This window comes from Eptatretus burgeri, chromosome 8 (genome assembly GCF_056783735.1).
Source record: "Eptatretus burgeri isolate ZD-2024b chromosome 8, Ebu_testis_v1, whole genome shotgun sequence".
Classification (NCBI taxonomy): Eukaryota; Metazoa; Chordata; class Myxini; order Myxiniformes; family Myxinidae; genus Eptatretus; species Eptatretus burgeri.
In genome coordinates, this window is record NC_140968.1 from 78,571,759 (window position 1) to 78,590,532 (window position 18,774).

At 41.1% G+C, this 18,774-nt stretch overlaps 2 protein-coding genes across 8 annotated transcripts in view; one reads left to right on the plus strand and one right to left on the minus strand.

The window, feature by feature from the left end:
- The window catches only part of ATPAF2 (ATP synthase mitochondrial F1 complex assembly factor 2), a 204,771-nt gene that overhangs the window by 117,442 nt on the left and 68,555 nt on the right, over positions 1-18,774 (minus strand). The gene's annotated exons all lie outside the window — the stretch shown is intronic.
- The window catches only part of LOC147022121 (ADP-ribosylation factor 1-like), a 28,606-nt gene that overhangs the window by 5,205 nt on the left and 4,627 nt on the right, over positions 1-18,774 (plus strand). The window contains exons 1-3 of one of the 2 annotated variants that reach the window (XM_085892726.1): positions 4,486-4,688; positions 15,270-15,434; positions 18,215-18,325. In XM_085892726.1, coding sequence (XP_085748852.1) covers positions 15,287-15,434; positions 18,215-18,325 — 259 coding nt within the window. In that variant the 5' untranslated portion in view covers positions 4,486-4,688; positions 15,270-15,286. Of the gene's footprint in view, positions 1-4,485; positions 4,689-15,269; positions 15,435-18,214; positions 18,326-18,774 lie in introns of those variants that run through there. The other variant, XM_085892725.1, reaches the window with a different exon arrangement.

The following is an 18,774-nucleotide window of genomic DNA, read 5'->3' on the forward strand; positions in this document are numbered from 1 at the left end:
TATATATATATGTATATATATATATATATATATATATATATATATATATATATATATATATATACATATATACACATATATACCTATGTTGCATGGTTTGGAGGCGGTGGCGCTGACAAAAAGACAGGAAGCAGAGCTGGAGGTGGCAGAGTTAAAGATGCTGCGATTCTCGTTGGGAGTGACTAGGATGGACAGGATAAGGAATGAGTATATTAGAGGGACAGCGCAGGTAGGACGGTTTGGAGACAAAGTGATAGAGGCGAGATTGAGATGGTTTGGACATGTGCACAGGAGGGAAGCGGAGTATATCGGGAAAAAGATACTGAGGGTGGAGCCACTAGGTAGGAGGAGAAGAGGAAGGCCAAAGAAGAGGTTCATGGATGCGGTGAGGGTGGACATGGGGGTGGTTGGAGTGTTAATGGAAGATGTGGAGGATAGAGCTAAATGGAGACGGATGATTCGCTGTGGCGACCCCTAATGGGAGCAGCCGAAGGAAGAAGATTATATATATATATATATATATATATATATATATATATATATATATATATATATATATATATATATATATATATATATATATATATATATATATATATATATGTTGGGGTGCTTCTGGAGCCCTCATTGTAGTGGTGGAGCAGCAGGGGCCAGAAAAGAGGCTTAATTAGTGAGATACCCACACCAGCAGTACCACATTTTCTCATGTGGTTATTATTGACCACCTCCTATCCCTGTACATGAAAACCAATGATGCCAGTCTGGGAAATGGTGGCATTCTGAGAGATAGGGCAATTAAGGTTGTTGACCCCTGAATTTGGCAATATTTACTAAAACGGCTGTAGTTTATATAATTTTCATGTTACAATACCTTGATATACATCAAACTGATCCTAACAATAGGCTATAACATGCAATAACAAAAAAAAAAAACATGTGGCTGATAATTGTAAGTGCAGAACCAATTTTAAGACAAATTTTGCCCCCAAAATCCAAATTTTCGCATTTTTCAAATACTTTTAGCATCACTCAGCACATGCATAACATAAAAGTATAAAATATTAAGCATTAAAAAGTTTCTCTGGAGTCTGCTGCAATTATTCATAGATAATATATTCTATTATCTTAAAGGTAAATCATATTTTCATCACATTTTGTCCAAGATGTCTGAAAATACTTGAAAATGGTTTTATTCAATACTCATGGCAAATGACCATTAATTTCATGAAATGTCTTTGAAATAATATATTGTTGTAAGGAATTATAATTGTTGATGCGTATATCAATAACACACAGGGATAGATTCAGAATTTTTGGAAGGGGTGGGGGAGGGGGTTACAAATACCTATGTACTTACACCCCCTCCCCCTTCCTCAATATCACTAAATACATATGCACGAAAAAAGTGCCACCCCTAAACCCTGAACCAACCCTAAAATAATGCCCCTGACAAAGAATATTGGATTATATAAGATGATCCTATATGCCACAATAATCCTGAGATGACCCCCACATTCCTGAGATGGTCCCCACATGTGGCACTGCTATAAATAGCACTCTCATCAACCATGAGTTTACAATGTATATGAAATTAGGTCAGTCACACTTCAACAGATGCGATAGACCACACATACTGCAGCATGTTTTATGTGACACCCTCTTCTCTGTTAAAATGTAAGTATGAAAATATGTTTCTATTTTTTTTTAAATTATGAATAGTCTTGTGATGAAGATATATTACCATGTAGCAAATTTTCTGATGGAAAAACATGTGGTATACCGAATGTTTTGCCTACATGCTGTTGAGCTAGGGTTAAATGGTATTGTCATGAGAATGTGTCTAAAATGGAAGTCATTACTGCATAAATTTTATGTAAGGTACATGGTGTTGTGAAAAATAACCCCCCTAAAAGAATAAAGTCCTATGAATAGGGTTTATCCCTCGGTCTAAAATGCTTATGAATTTACATTGAATTCTTTTCAATTTGGTGGATTAAATAGACTTATTCTGCCAAACTATTGGTGACCAATATTTTTTACGCTTGCAGGCAGATCCACATTTTGTCTTAGTGTACTCAAGATTACTTCAACAGCACTGAACAGTCTATTATTACAATATGGATGCAGAATTTGACACTGCTCCCATTGCCAAGAAAGCTAAGGGAGAAGATACCATTGACATTGATAAGTGTCTTTTCTGCACAAAATCCTTTTCATCAAAGGAACAGCCAGTCACTCCAGTTCGTAACAAACTACGGTCCTTATTCTCAGCATGCAGACAACGGAATGACTCAGTTAGTCAGAAACTTTTGGCCCATGAATCTGATATAATTTCTGGAACAGTGGTGTTCAGGTATCACAGACAATGCAGATCAACATATGTAAGCCAACATCACATCAGAAGAGCTATTAAAACAGTTGATAACTCTGATGTAGTTTTGGATGATGGTGGTAATTCTAGTAGTGGTAATGGTGATGGTGCAAGTGGTGGGTGTGCCAACCGCTTTACAAGATCCAAGGCATCAGTTGTGAAGTTTGGAATCTTGCTGTTTCATCTGTAGTGATCCTTGCAGCTCAAAGCACCGATTATCTTGGTCCATGGTAGAGTCATCGGTGAAAGATGACCCTGAGCATCCCAACATGTACACCCGAGTTCTTCAAGCTGCAAAGGCGAAGCAAGATGATGACATGATAACCAGACTTCAGGGTGTACCCAATGGTGATCTGGTTGCCAATGAGGCTCATTACCACAGACAAAAGTCATGCTACATCAACTGTCAGTGGTCGCTCTATCACTGCAAGTGAGAACAGAAAGCAACAATTTGCTGCACACAGTACATCAGTGAGGAGACTGATCAGTGAGTTTACGTCACCCATCATTGAACACAGACAAATATTCTTCCTGAGCACCTTGAGAAAGCAGTTCTTGGAGATCCTTGCTGAAGAGGGAGTGGACCATCCAGGTTCATACACATCCTATAATCTCAAAAGACAACTCATAAAAGAGTGGCCAGATGTTGCATTCATGCCACAACCAGGCAAGTCAGATCTTGTTTATTCTCCAAAGACAACAGTAGGAGATGCTTTGCAAAAGGCATACGAGATGTGAAAATTTTGAGGGAAGTTGCTTAGGATGAAGAGACAAGTTTGAAGACAGATTTGACATCATCAATAGTCGATGAAAGCATTGTTCACCAGGCTATGGGGATCCTGAGAAGAGGATTCTACCAGATTCACAAGTTGGATGATGAATACTACTCTTCTGCAGAGATGTCCACTGAAGCCAAAGAGTTTGTGGATCCCCTCCTTTACAGAGCTCTGGGATGGCTCACTGATGAAAATATGCATGCTGAGGCCATTGATATAGCTGACACTGAACCAACACATTCCAAGTGCCTGAATATAGCCTGTGACATTATCACCCTGGCAACATCTGTAGCCTCACCTAAACATCTGGGTCTGGCTGCTCACCACCATCATTATGGCTCCAGACAACTGGTGGATGACATGTACCATATGGGTTATACTGTGTCCTACACAGAAATTCAGCAGTTTGAAACATCTGCAGCAAACCATGTCTGCAATCAACAAATACCAACTGCATGTGGAGCATACATCCCTCCTGAAATCACTCCAAGGGACAGAGGTGGACAGCTTATTAACCTCCGCCATCTTCGAAGATGGATGGAGGTTACTGTTTTCACCCCTTTCTGTTTGTTTGTTTGTTTGTTTGTTTGTGAACAGTATTACGGAAAAACTCCTCGACGGATTTTGACGAAACTTGGTGGGGGGGGGGTTAGGTATGGTCCAAGGATCATGCCATTAAATTTTGGACTTGGTCCCCCCCCCCCCAAAAAAAGTTAGAGAAAAATTTTTTTTTTTGCATTTCTACATGTTTTAAGTGATTTCCAACCCCCCCCAAAAAAAATTGTTACCCCCCCCAAAAAATATAGAATTTTTTTTGCATTTGTACATGTTTTAAGTGATTTCCAACCCCCCCAAAAAAATTGAGAATTTTTTTTGCATTTATACATATTTTAAGTGATTTCCAACCCCCCCCCAAAAAAAATTGAGAAAATTTTTTTTTTTTGCATTTTTACATGTTTTAAGTGATTTCCAACCCCCCCCCCAAAAAAATTGAGAAAAATTTTTTTTTGCATTTTTACATGTTTTAAGTGATTTCCAACCCCCCCCCAAAAAAAATTGTTACCCCCCAAAAAGGGAAAAAATTGGGCATTTCTACATTTTTAAGTGATTTCAACCCCCCCCCCCCCCAAAAAAAAATTGTTAGAGAAAAAAACATTTTTGCAACTTTTTTTCAGGAAAATTGATTTTTTTGGCATTTTTAAATGTTTTAAGTGATTTCCACCCCCCCCTAAAAAAAAAATGTTGGAGAAAAGAGCTATAACTCTCAGCACTTTTGACATCATATTTAATGAATAAGATATAAGGTTCACTTGAGTGACCCAGCAGTATTGGCGGCAGAGGTTTTGCACTCTCCCGAGTGCTCCCCCTCTGGTTGTTGCTGTGGCTGACAATTGGGACCACAACGAACGGACCACCGATGGAACGTGAACCACACACGCTATGACCAGCATCCTTGTCCAGCGCAGCACTGAACGGATTCATAGAGTCGCCTCACATCCAACGTGCAACAGGTCGTACATTCAACACCACTGATATCCCAGGTATCTCGAACATACTTCCTAAATTCAACCTTGCATAATAAAATGACATGTCACTTTTTTCAGCTTTCAAATTGCAATAAAGTTTAGTATATTATATCCACTTTTTATTCTAATTAATTCTTGTTTAAGTATATAAGAATTTGTACCCCCCCCCCCCCCATTTACACAAATCCTGGATCCATCCTTGTGTGTTATTGATATACTCATCAACAAATATAATTCCTTGTGACAATATAATATTTTAAACTAGAGGGGGAGCACTCGGTAGAGTGCAAAACCTCCGCCACCAATACTGCTGGGTCACTCAAGTGAACCTGATATCCTATTCATTCAATTTGACGTCAACAGTGCTCACAGAGTTATAGTTTGCAACTTTCCCTTTTACTTTTAACTTTTACATACTCAATTCATTCGTCATAACTAGATTCTTTGAGACAGAAATTGATTTTGCGTGGGTATATCCACCTGAAGTTCCAAAATCAGCCGCAATTATAATTATAACGCATATTATATATATTATATAACGCAGACCACGCGCGCACGCACGCAGACCACGCGCGCACACGCACGCAGATTTTTTTTGGGGGGGGGGTTGGAAATCACTTAAAACATGTAGAAATGCAAAAAAAATTCAGATATTTTTCAAATAAAATCGAATTTTTTTTTGAAAAAAAAGTTGCAAAATTTTGTTGTTTTTTTTTTTCTCTAACAATTTTTTTTGGTTGGAAATCACTTAAAACATGTAGAAATGCAAAAACAAAAATTCAAATATTTTTTCAAAATGGCCACCATAGCGGTCATATTGGACTTTGGACCATGATCCTTGGACCATACTTAATCCCCCACCAAGTTTCGTCGAAATCCGTCGAGGAGTTTTTCCGTAATACTGTTCACAAACAAACAAACAAACAGACAGGGGTGAAAACAGTAACAATTTTTTGTAACAAAACAGTAACAATAACAAGTAACAAAAACAGTAACAAAAAATTTAACAATTTTTTCTCTTAATAAATATGAAATTAATCAAGTTAATGGTCATATGCCATGAGTACTGAATAATACCATTTTCAGGTATTTTCAGGCATCTTGGACAAAATGTGATGAAAACGTGATTTACACTTAAGATAATACAATGTATTATATATGAATAATGGCAGCAGACTCCAGAGAAACTTTTTAATGCTTAATATTTGATACTGTTACGGTTGTGGAGATTCACAGAACACTATTCAGGTTTCCCAGAGATCAGTTTTGTCGATAAGTGTGTGTTCAGATTAGATTTCCCCACCGATGTCTAAAGCGAATTATTCGTGTAACCGGGCTGTGATCTTTGAAGTAGTATTATTATTTTGCTATCTTTATTTTGGAACAACCGCATCTCAACAACCACAACCGCATCTCAACAATCACGCCATCCCCACCACAGTGCCAACCACGACATCTCCTCAACATCATCTCCACAAACAAACAGCATCGCCTCACCTTCATCTCCATTGCGCTGCCATCTTTTCGCCAGCCATGGCGAATCCCAACAAACAGCATCTCCGCCAAACACGACGGCTGCCTCGTTGGGGCGACAGCCAGTGATTTCTGCCACGTCCGCTTTCCACGGCCGGTGATCTCTGCAACATCCACTCTCTCCGCGTTTGGCGACGAGATCGGATCAAAACACCGAAAAGGGCGGAGCCAGCGGGGGGGGGGGGTGAGAGGTCGAAGGTGGCAGATCAAACTCACCTCCCCGGACCCCATAAAAAGCCGCGCTGGAACGCCAAGCGAGTCAGAGTTTTTGCCTGCAGTCGGTCTGGAGTCTGGAGTCGGGGTGGAGAGCGCCAAGGTTCGAGTCCAGTGGAGGGCAGTCGGGGTCATCGGAGCGCAGCGAAGCCTGGAGCGCAGCAAAGCCGGCAGTACCGTGCCGAACTGTGGGTCGGTGGTGATGGTCGGAGAGGGGTTGCCAGCCAGCGAAACGCAGACGACGGTGCAAACGCTGAGGAACGGGCGGGCTCGTAAAAGAGCATCAACTCTTGAAAGAGCAAAGGCCCGTTCGTTCCTCCGAGGCGTCGTCGGATAGGCCCGATCGACCAGGCCGCACGGCAAGGCCCAGACCAACCGAGTCTCCATTACACCAACCACCGTGTTGACGGAACATCGAGGGTCGCTCAGCGAGTCACCACAAGGGTGGCAGGTAACCAGCCCGGTCTCACGGAGCTCCTTCGGTCTCCAAAGCTCCGCGAACATTAAAGGCCTACGGGCCCTGTTCTTACCCTTTCTTTCCTGGGGTTTTCTTTGTATGAAAGTTGTGGCACCGTGTCCGCTAAGTAGAATTGTGGATAATAAATAGATACGGCTGTAGGTCTTTGTTTGCTCGTGTCTTGTCCCTACCCTCATTCATTGCATACATGCTTGTATATCTGTATTGCTTCATTGACTGCATACGTGACAAATAAATGTCCTTGTTTGAATGTTCACCTGCTCGTTGTGTCCCCTTCCTCCATTGAGCTGCTGTAATTACGTACGGAATATTAGCTGGCTTTTAATAGCCGATAAGATAATTGGGTCCAACGGGGCCTCGCGATAATACACCGCTTGGCAAATCGCAAACGGAGCGAGCTGCTTAAGGCCTAAGTCACATTTGCCACGGCGGCCGTGGGGTCTCCAAAATATACGGCCACTAGCAATTATACGGCGGCCACAGTATTTCCACGGTCACACAATGTAGCAGTCACATATGTTTTTATTTTTCGGGGAGCCGCACGGCGTATTTAGAAATTCTGGAGACCGAAAACGTGGGGTTGCCGTACGGTCTTTGATTTGATGTCGCACGGTGACCTTAAGGGGGCCCTGCGGTGGCCATAGAATTTTCAAGGCAGACGCAAGGTAGCCTCAAGGTGCCCACAAGGTGACCGCAGGGGGGCCCTAAGGCGAACGTGCAGCCAGACGGACAGTAATGAATGGGTTAATTTTATTTTATTATTTTTTTACCAGTTTTTTTTTTTTTCGGCTTGTCGAATTGCTACGGCGAACGTATAAATGAAAAAAGTTATAACTCCGCGTTATAATTCCACGGCGACCCCTACGGCCTGTAAAAGATAGCCAAACGGCGTAGGGCCACCCTGAGGCCACCGCAGAAACTCTGCGGCCGCTGCACGTTTCTGTCAATTCAGAGGGCGTATGGCTGCCGTATCCTCGCCGTAGAGCAAATGTGACTTAGGCCTAAGCGGCTCGTATGCAAGCAGGTCCCTTTGAGGTACAATCTCTCAGTAGTCTGCCTGCCCGAATAATTATGTAAATCGACCATTCGGCGATCGGACCCAAGCGCAGGTAGAGTATTGACAAGGTTGTGGTGTGCTTTAAAAACACACCCGTAGCTGGATTTCGGCGTTGATCCGGAACGCTACGACTGGATTGCCCGTCCGGTGGGCACGTGTGGCCGCGATTAGTTAAAAGCAGTCGCCCGCACGCCGAACGGGTGGAAACCATAACAATACTTTTATATTATGCATGTGATGAGTTATGCTAAAAGTATATGAAAAATATGAAAATTTGGATTTTTGGGGCAAAATTTGTAATAAAATTGGTTCTGTATTTACTATTTTCAGCCACATGTTCTTTTTTGTTATTGCATGTTTTTGCCTATTGTCTTAGGATCAGTTTGATGTATATCAAGGTATTGTAACATGAAAATTATAAAAACTATAGCCGTTTTAGTAAATATTGCCAAATTCAGGGGTCAACGACCTTAATTGACCTATTTCTCAGAATGCCACCATTTCCCAGACTGGCATCATTGGTTTTCATGTACAGGGATAGTAGGTGGTCAATAATAACCACATTAGAAAATGTGGTACTGCTGGTGTGGGTATCTCCCTCTTTTGGTGGCCCCTGCTGCTCCACTATAAGCAATTAACTTCTACCTCGTCTTAAAATGTTCCATTAGTGAAAATAATAACCTCTGTGGAATTTAAATGAAATCCCGTAGCCCGAAGTTTGAGGGCTATGTCCTCTACTATGTGCATACGGCAGCTATTCAAATAGGATCCATTAATGAATGTAACATATATTAGCTACCTTCAGTGTATTAGTATCAGTGCTACATATCAGTGCTTCAGTGTATCAGTGCTACATATTAGTGCTATGTTCTCGTGAGTCCTTTTTGTTCACATAATATGTTTTAAACAACATACAGCAGCTTTTTTGGAGTTTAAATATGTGCACAATAACAGCTGCCATATATATTTTTTACAAGTTTTTTTGAATTTCATAGAAATACATGTGGTTTTACAGTTGGTACTTTCCCATACAAATTGGTAATTGATGATATTTGGTTTCTCTTCCAATTCTGTGAAAGATTAAGTCAAGTCTATTTTAGTGTGCTGGAAAGTACATTTCCAAAAGCTTGACAAGGGGAATATCTAATTGCATGATTGTGGAAATTCCCCTGTCTATTTTTTAGTGATAGGGACTGTCTGCAAGCCTTATTGTGTTGAAGTGAATTGGGATTATTTATCATTTTTATCCCTGCTTTTGCATCTTGTGACCCTTCTCGTTTTCATTTGCCTATTGTGAAATTGTGGAGCAAGACAGAAAACAAATGTCAAACCTGCACAAGCGGAAATCTACAAATGACAATTAGCATGAGACTCAGTGTGTTGTGAAATTTGGCACCTTTGATATGAACTGTAAACTACTGCAATACGAGGTACCAAGATTCAAACTGTGGATTTTCAATTCGTTCATTATTGAAGTGCTTTAATACATTGTTACTGGTTCTCTCAAAATTTGAAAAAGTCATTTTTTGACTAGCACTGCCTTTTGTTCGGTTTCTATGACTCAAATATAGAAATGGTAGCCAATTTATAATATAAGCTCCAATGTATTTAATAAAACATAAGGCAGCTATTTTTAATTTTGTCAATATCTATCAAATAGCTGCCTCATGCTTAATTTTGTGGATATGAATGATGAAATGATTAAACGTAACCTTAAATAGGGCAAATATGCAGAATGATTATACAGGAGCTATTATTTTTTGGAGTAACTCAATGCATAAATATAGCTGCCTTTTGCATAAAATAATAAAGTTGCGATACAACTTTGATTGGCTCGTGGACCCCCTAGACAATAATTGATTTCAACCAAATTTTGTATGAGCGGTCCAATTCAGAAGTGGAACAGAGGGTAGGTAGAAGCTTAATGCAAAAAATAATTTTAATCATGGGGCTCCAGAAGCACCCTAATATATGTATACTAGCGATACCCGTGCACATGCACGGGATAGCAGTACAACATAGCTGATAGCAGTCGACAGACTGTACACGGGGAATGACATAAATACGCATTGTGCAAAATGCAAGTGGTACAATGGAACACCAAGGCTTCCCAAACATTGTCGGCATGTCTGCTAATTGCCACAGCAAATTCATAGGGATCGTGTGACGGCGAGCCGAGTTTTTAGTGTGCAAGCTTGGTATTATAATAGAGATATTTGTATATCTTCTTCTTCTTTCGGCTAGCTCCCGTGAGAGGTCGCCACAGCGGATCAACCGTCTCCATTTCGCTCTATCCTCCACATCTTCCATTGACACTGCAACCACCCGCATGTCCGCCCTCACCGTATCCATGAACCTCTTCTTTGGCCTTCCTCTTCTCCTCCTGCCTGGCGGCTCCATATTCAACATCCTTCTCCTGATATACTCCGCTTCCCTCCTGTGCACATGTCCAAACCATCTCAATCTCGCCTCTCTCACTTTGTCTCCAAACCGTCCGACCTGCGCTGTCCCTCTAATACACTCATTTCTTATCCTATCCATCCTCGTCACTCCCAACAATAATCGCAGCATCTTTAACTCTGCCACCTCCAGCTCCGCTTCCTGTCTTTTTGTTAGTGCCACCGCCTCCAAACCAGACAACATAGCTGGTCTCACTACCGTCTTATATACTTTCCCCTTCACTCTTGCAGCTACCCTTCTGTCACAAATCACTCCTGCAACTCTTCTCCAACCACTCCATCCTGCCTGCACTCTCTTTTTCACTTCTCTCCCACACTCTCCGTTACTTTGGACAGTTGATCCCAAGTATTTAAACCCATCCACCTTCCCCACCTCAACTCCTTGCAACCGCACCATACCACCACCCTCCCTCTCATTTACGCACATGTACTCCGTCTTATTCCGACTGACTATCATTCCCCTTCTCTCCAGTGCGTACCTCCACCTCTTGAGGCTCGCCTCAGCCTGCTCCCGACTCTCCCTACAGATCATGATGTCATCCGCGAACATCATAGTCCATGGAGACTCCAGTCTGATCTCGTCCGTCAACCTGTCCATCACCATTGCAAACAGGAAAGGGCTCAGAGTCGATCCTTGGTGCAATCCCACTTTTACTTTAAATTGGTCCGTCATTCCTACCGCACACCTCACCGCTGTCACACTATCCTCATACATATCCTGCACGATCCTCACATACTTCTCCACCACTCCCGACTTCCTCATGCAATGCCACAACTCCTCTCTTGGCACCGTATCATAAGCTTTCTCTAAATCCACAAACACACAATGTTACTCCTTCTGGCCTTCCCTATACTTCTCCATCAACATTCTCAAAGCAAACATTGCATCAGTGGTGCTCTCTCCTGGCATAAACCCATATCGCTGCTCACAGATCGTCACCTCTCCTCTCAACCGAGCTTCCACTACTCTTTCCCACACCTTCATGGTGTGGCTTAACAACTTTATCCCTCTGTAATTTCCACAGCTCTGCACATCACCCTTATTCTTGAAAATTGGAACCAGTACACTTAATCTCCACTCCTCCGGCATCTTCTCACTTTCCAACACTTTATTAAACAATCTGGTTAACAACCCCACTGCCATCTCTCCTAAGCACTTCCATGCCTCCACTGGTATACCATCTGGGCCAACTGCCTTCCCACTTTTCATCTTCTTCATAGCAGTCCTCACTTCATCCTTACTGATCCACCCCACTTCCAGATTCACTATCTCCACCTCTTCCAACCTTCTCTCTCTCTCATTTTCTTCATTCATCAGCTCCTCAAAGTACGCCATCCACCTTCTCAACACACTCTCCTCGCTCGTCAGCACATTCCCATTTGCGTCCTTTATCACCCTAACCTGCAGCACATCCTTCCCAGCTCGGTCCCTCTGTCTTGCCAATCGGTATAAATCCTTTTCCCCTTGTTTTGTATCCAACTTCTCATACAGTTCATCATATGCCTTGTCCTTGGCTTTTGCAACCTCTCTTTTTGCCTTTCGCTGCCACTCCTTGTACTCCTGCCTACTTTCTTCATCTCTCTGACTATCCCACTTCCTTTTCGCCAACCCCTTCTTCCTTATACTTTCCTGTACTTCCTCGTTCCACCACCAAGTCTCCTTATCTTCCTTCCTCTGTCCAGATGTCACACCAAGTACCTTCCTAGCTATCTCCCTCACCACTTCTGCTGTAGTTGCCCAATCATCCCACCCCTCTTTACCACCATCCAACGCCTGTCTCACCTCCTCCCTAAATTTCACGCAACAGTCTTCCTCCTTCAGCTTCCACCATCTGGTCCTTCATTCAGCCCTCACTCTCTTCCTCAACCTAACCTCTAAAGTCATCCTACAGACCACCAATCGATGCTGTCGAGCTACACTTTCCCCTGCCACCACCTTACAGTCACACATCTCTTTCAGGTTGCATCTCCTGCTGAAGATGTAATCCACCTGTGTGCACTTTCCTCCACTCTTGTATGTCACCCTGTGTTCCTTTTTCTTCTTGAAATACGTATTTACCACTGCCATTTCCATTCTTTTTGCAAACTCTACCACCATTTGCCCTTCCACATTTCTCTTGTTGAGACCGTACCTACCTATCACCTCCTCATCCTCTTTATTCCCTTCCCCAACATGCCCATTGAAATCTGCTCCAATCCTCACTCTTTCATCCTTGGATACACTCTCCACCACTTCATCTAACTCACTCCAGAAATCTTCTTTATACTCCATCTCACACCCCATATGTGGGGCATATGCACTGATGACATTCATCATCACCCCTTCAATTTCCAACTTCACACTCATCACTCGGTCAGACACTCTCCTCACCTCCAATACCCTCTTGACATAATCTTCTTTCAGGATTACCCCGACACCATTTCTCCTCCCATCCACACCATGGTAGAACAGTTTGAAACCACCTCCAATGCTCCTAGCCTTACTCCCCATCCACTTCGTCTCTTGTACACACAGTATGTCCACCTTTCTTCTCTCCATCATATCAGCCAACTCTCGCCCTTTGCCAATCATCGTCCCAACATTCAGAGTTCCAACTCTCACCTGCACACTTCTACCCTTCCCCCTCTCCCACTGCCTCCAGACTCGCCTTCCCCGTCTCCTCCTTCGCCCAGCAGTAGCACAATTTCCACTGGTGCCCTGCTGACCACCGGTACCGGTGGCGGTCGTTGGTAACCCGGGCCTTGACCGATCCGGTATGGAAATTCGTTTTGTTGTCCACATAATGATTTGGCATAGGTTTTTACGTCGGATGCCCTTCCTGACGCAACCCTAGTCGCCTCTTACAACACACAGGGATATGGTACACCTATTCTAACCGGGGCATACATATATATTTGTATATATGCATGTGTGTATATATATATATATATATATATATATATATATATATATATATATATATATATATATATATATATATATATATATATATATATACAATCCGGTAGGTGATATGGGTGGTCGCTACATAATTGCATACTAGTCATACAGTTTTTGACGGATCGGGCTGAATTTTTTTGACAAAGACGTTGATTATAGTGCGCATAAAAGCCTGGAAGCTGATTTTTGATATTCGAAAAAATAATTTTTTTATGATTTTTCAAAAATTTCAAAGTCCCTTTGCCAGGCAACGGTGGTGTCCATAGCAACGGTGCTCAAAAGCATAGAACTAGATCCTGGTATGAACCTACCTGTCAAGTTTCATCAAAATCGGTTGACTCCTCTGGCCTCCAGAGCTGTCCATTACATACAGACATACAAACATACAGATAGATGGAAAAAGTGAAAATTACCCCCGTGTGGGGGTGACGGTCATCTCTATAATACCACAAGTTCTCAATGTTCAGTTATGACCGAAGACTACTGCGCAGTTCTACTGCGCAGCTCAAACTGCGCAATTTGGTTAAAGATGACTCGGCATTTTGGTTCGCGCGCGCATGAAATTGTATTTTGAAAATAAATGTCGACGTTTACATTTCGGGTTTTAAAACTTTTGCACCTTCGGCGGAAAATGTATAAATATACAAGGTCGGCTGCTATGCAATGACACGATTCACTAACTTTTACCATGCCCAGTAGAGAATATATAGCCTCCTGAAGGTAGGGCAGTTTTTGCAAACTTTGAAGTCACGTGACATGAAAACGAAAGCGAAATTCGAAAATCCGGCCTGACCAAATTTAGATATTGTCCCATCGATTCATATGATACAACAATCAAATTCAAGATCGCTTGAGAAATGTAGGAGGAGATAGAATTTGAAAATCGTCATTTTCACAACTTCAAAGGCCTCGTGACCTTGACCTTGACCTTCGGTGACCTTGAGAGTCATACCATCGTGTACGTCTCATCGACCTCTATCAGGATCACTAATGACCAGATCTCCCGCTTCAACTCCATCGTGAACGGACGAACGGACGGATGGATCAAAGGACATCGACACCCATATTATTAGATCATGCTCGAAGAGATGACCTAAAAATAAGGGTACTCTAGCGACCACCTAACAGACAGAAAAAAGTGAAAATAAGGGTACTCTATCTACCACCCAACATTCATACAAACATACAGACAGACGGAAAACCTGAGGATAAGGGTAGTCTCACGACCACCCAATATATATATATATATATATATATATATATATATATATATATATATATATATATATATATATATATATATATATATATATATATATATATATATATATATATATATATATATATATATATATATACATATACAATATATATGGCGGTTGCAACTTCTGGCTGATTTGTTTTACCTTTCCACCAATTCTCCCTCCTTGAATCATTTGATCCAGGATTTTTTAGCCATCGTCAGCGCTGTTCCGATCCGTTGAAGTGTTGATCATGGTTACATGGTAACTGTTGGGTTGTACTTCACTGGGTCATCTTTCCAGAACTTTTTCAGATTTGAATTAAACTGGTTTGTGGTGGCGCTCTCAACCACTTCTCTGGGGGAGATTGTTCCACTGTAATTGTTTTCTACTAAATGTGTTTTTATTTCCTTTTGGCAATTTCTCTTGTAGAGTTTGAATTGCTGTCCTCGTGTATGCTTATCCTGTGATCTGCTGAATAGCTTTCCATCGGGGATCCGACATTATCTACTTGGTTCATAATTCTGAAAACTTGCAACACGTTGGTTCTGTTCTTCCTGTTCGTTTAAGTTGGGGTACTTAGGGTTTTTCGTCTCTCTTGGTGTCCACAATGGTTCACTTCGTTGACAGGATTTTGTGTTGTTCTTTGCCCTGTTATGTCTCCCCCATTACAGACACAAAAGGCTGCACTATGGGGAATATCTTCAGTCACCTCTTTGATCAGTTCTTTGCAAAGAAGGAAATGCGAATCTTGATGGTTGGGTTGGATGCTGCAGGAAAGACCACCATCCTTTATAAGCTGAAGTTGGGTGAGATCGTTACAACCATTCCTACAATTGGTGAGGAAGTTTGAATTTTTTTTTGAATGATCGGCCAATTTTCATCTGGGGTTCAACAGCTTGTGATGAAACGTTTTCACACATCACGGTGCCATTTAATGTCCATGCGAGCTCGAGTCCTTCTCTTTGAATAACTTTTAATTCAAACTTCGATGTCAGTTTTTGTTTGGGTGTTGGAATGTTTTTGGGGGGGAAAGGGGGAATGGGGGAAGAGGTGGTTTTGAGTTTTATGGCTGACTTTGCGCAATTGTGTCTATGCCACTCTGTGTTTAGCCACCACCATTGAGCAATTGCATTATATCAGTGTCCCAATGTGATACAATAACAAATTTGCGTGCTCCATTTTCTTGGTCTTTGCTTGTTTATCTGATTCTTCCATGGAAAACATGCCATGGGTGTGCAGTTGTAGCATTTCCTTTTTTAATTGTCCTTGTTTTTTAAGTTTGCTAATTCTTTGCTCGAATGCTGTTATCCTTGCCTACTGCGTCATCACAGTCGATCTGTTGCACACAAAAGCAAACTTCACGATTTTTCTTCGGCTACTTATGATACATATTGACTGACTGAATGCTATGAGCTGTTGTCTGGGCTTGTAATTTTGTCCTGGCATGTTTCTAATTGGTTGTCTCGATTTGCGGCATTAAAGTGCACCACGTGGCAATTTCTGAAGGGAGATTCACATGTATGTGACGTCGTCCCAAAATGTTCTCCACCCCAGGAATAACCTTTACACATTTATGGGTTTTTTATATTATTTTTAAACAAGGCTCATGGTGGAGTTGACAATGGGTAACTCAAACGGTAATGGCAAATGCAGCAGAGAGATTCATCTCTGTTGTATTTGTTGTGCCAATTTCTTGTTTCTCAGGCTTTGCATGTTAGTATAAAAGCAGTGTGAAGGTATGAAACAAAAACGACATTGGAATCAGGCCAACGTACCATTTTTATCTCACCTGGACTTCCGTCAGGTGAGCTTATGCGATCGAGCAGTGTCCATAGGTGAGTGAGTCAGTCGGTCCGGAAACACTTCAGTCATTATCGGTTGAACCAAACACACGATTATGATGAAACTTGGCCACAACATTCATCACAAGTGATGCACCAAAGCATATCGACCACATCACAATCTGTGCTCATTAAAGGGGTTTACGGGTTTTTTTGACTCCCCCCCCCCAAAAAAAAAGTATTTGCTCTCTTCTCCGAACTACACACAGAATTTCAATGAAACCTGACCATAACCTTCATCACCCTTGATGTACCAAAGTTTGTTCATGGTATTAAAAAATTCAGGGTCTGAGGGGGTCTGTGGGGGGTTTGAGTGACTGTTGCTCCTGATCCAGGTGAGCTTCAGGACAGGCGATCCTCCTATTTTTATACGCCATATATATATATATATATATATATATATATATATATATATATATATATATATATATATATATATATATATATATATATATATATATATATATATATATATATATATATATATATATATATATCGGGGCATATTATGTGATACCGGTCGTCCGTCTGTCTGTCTGTCTGTCCGTCCGTCCGTTCCTGTCCGCACTCTAACTCCCAAAGTTTTCAACTTTCACGTTTCATATTTGGTACATAGGTACAGACTGTGGAGACGGTGTGTCACGACATACGTTCGTCATCTAAAGTGGTTGCCATGGCAACCAGGATGCTGTTTTCCATGTCGTAGCACAATTCTGTATATACTTTCTTGTTCGGGCGTATATTGTGCTCACTTGAGCTCTTGTTATGATTGTGTCGATTTGATTACCGTCCTGGATTACTTCTTCGATTGCATGTCGGCAAACCTGTTTTTGCATTCCCAACTGAAGCAATGACTGGTCATGATGGGAACCTGAAATCCCATTTGCTATATAATTGTTTATTTTCTACTAATATCCTTATAATTACCCCACACACATGAAGTGAAAAGTGGGGTTAAGAAATTGGTTCAGTCTGTCTGTTCATCATTGAGGCACAACTTGATTTCAGTTGAATGTTATATTTTGAACATTGATCAAAAAATGAGCCTGTAGTTTCACAGTACTTTTGCTCTGAATTTGTTTTGATCGTGCATGCGCAGAGACGAGTGGGTTAATCCTTTTTCCTGTCTGCTCGTCCAACAAAATTGAAAATCATTCTGTCCAGGAAACTTAGTTTTTAGGGACGTCATAAAGGATACAAACAACAGGCACGAAGAACTAATGTAATGTGTTAAACAAGGTGGTTTAAAAGATGCTGCATCAACGGTGGTAAATTTTGGAATTTTTTTTTCCTGCAACATTTAAAATCTTGATTTTATTTCCAATTGATCATGTACTTGAACAAAAGAACATAAATCGCCTTCTTGGCACTTTCAAAATGCTTTCGTTTAGCAGTACTTGGACAAACCCTTATGGCATTTTATATCATCTCGACCAATCAAATTTCCCTTTCGTTGAGCCTGCCCATGTCTGTTTCTCAAGATTGCACAGGGTAAGATGTTCTGTGTACTTTCTAGTTTGTTTTGAAGTATGCCAATATCTTCTAATGTTTTGCTCTGTACCAGATTTCTAGACAAGCTCCTTTGCAAGCCTTCAATCAATGTAATATTTAAATAAATAAAAAAATTTAAGCAAAAGAATAGTGTTGGGAAAAATAGATTTGTGTTCACCCTTTTATTCCAGATGCATTTCCTTTGTATTGGATCTTCCCTCATCCTTTTCTTTTTCCGCAATGTTTTAGGTAGTCTCATGACCGTATGATATAACCCATTACAGGATTCAACGTGGAAACTCTGGAATACAAGAGCATCAATTTCACGGTTTGGGATGTTGGTGGACAGGACAAGATTCGACCACTATGGCGACACTATTTCCAGAATACCCAAGGTACTGTTGCCAGTTATTTCTTCTTTTACTACTACTACTACTACTACTACTACTACTACTACTCCTACAACTACTACTGTATAGAAAAAGTAAGCACCCACTTTGATGTTGAAGGCTCTTTTTATGAAATTATTATGCTTGCAGTGCAAGTTTGAAAAATTATTTATTGTGGAGAGTTGCACCAAAATATTGGTGAACAAGTTCTATCTGTAAGTACCATGAAAAGGAATTGACGCAAGAAATTATTTACGATTACATTACTATTATACAGAGTACTGCATCCTCTCGCACTCTTGATTTAAGAAAAATACTAGCCGTGCCTACCTATCGCTTTGCTGATGGGTTTAATCAAAACACGGCATGATTTAATTCACAAACATATTGCATGTTTATCTGTAAGTGTTAATAAGGATGGAAAATGAAGTGGAACATGTGATTAAAATAATCTT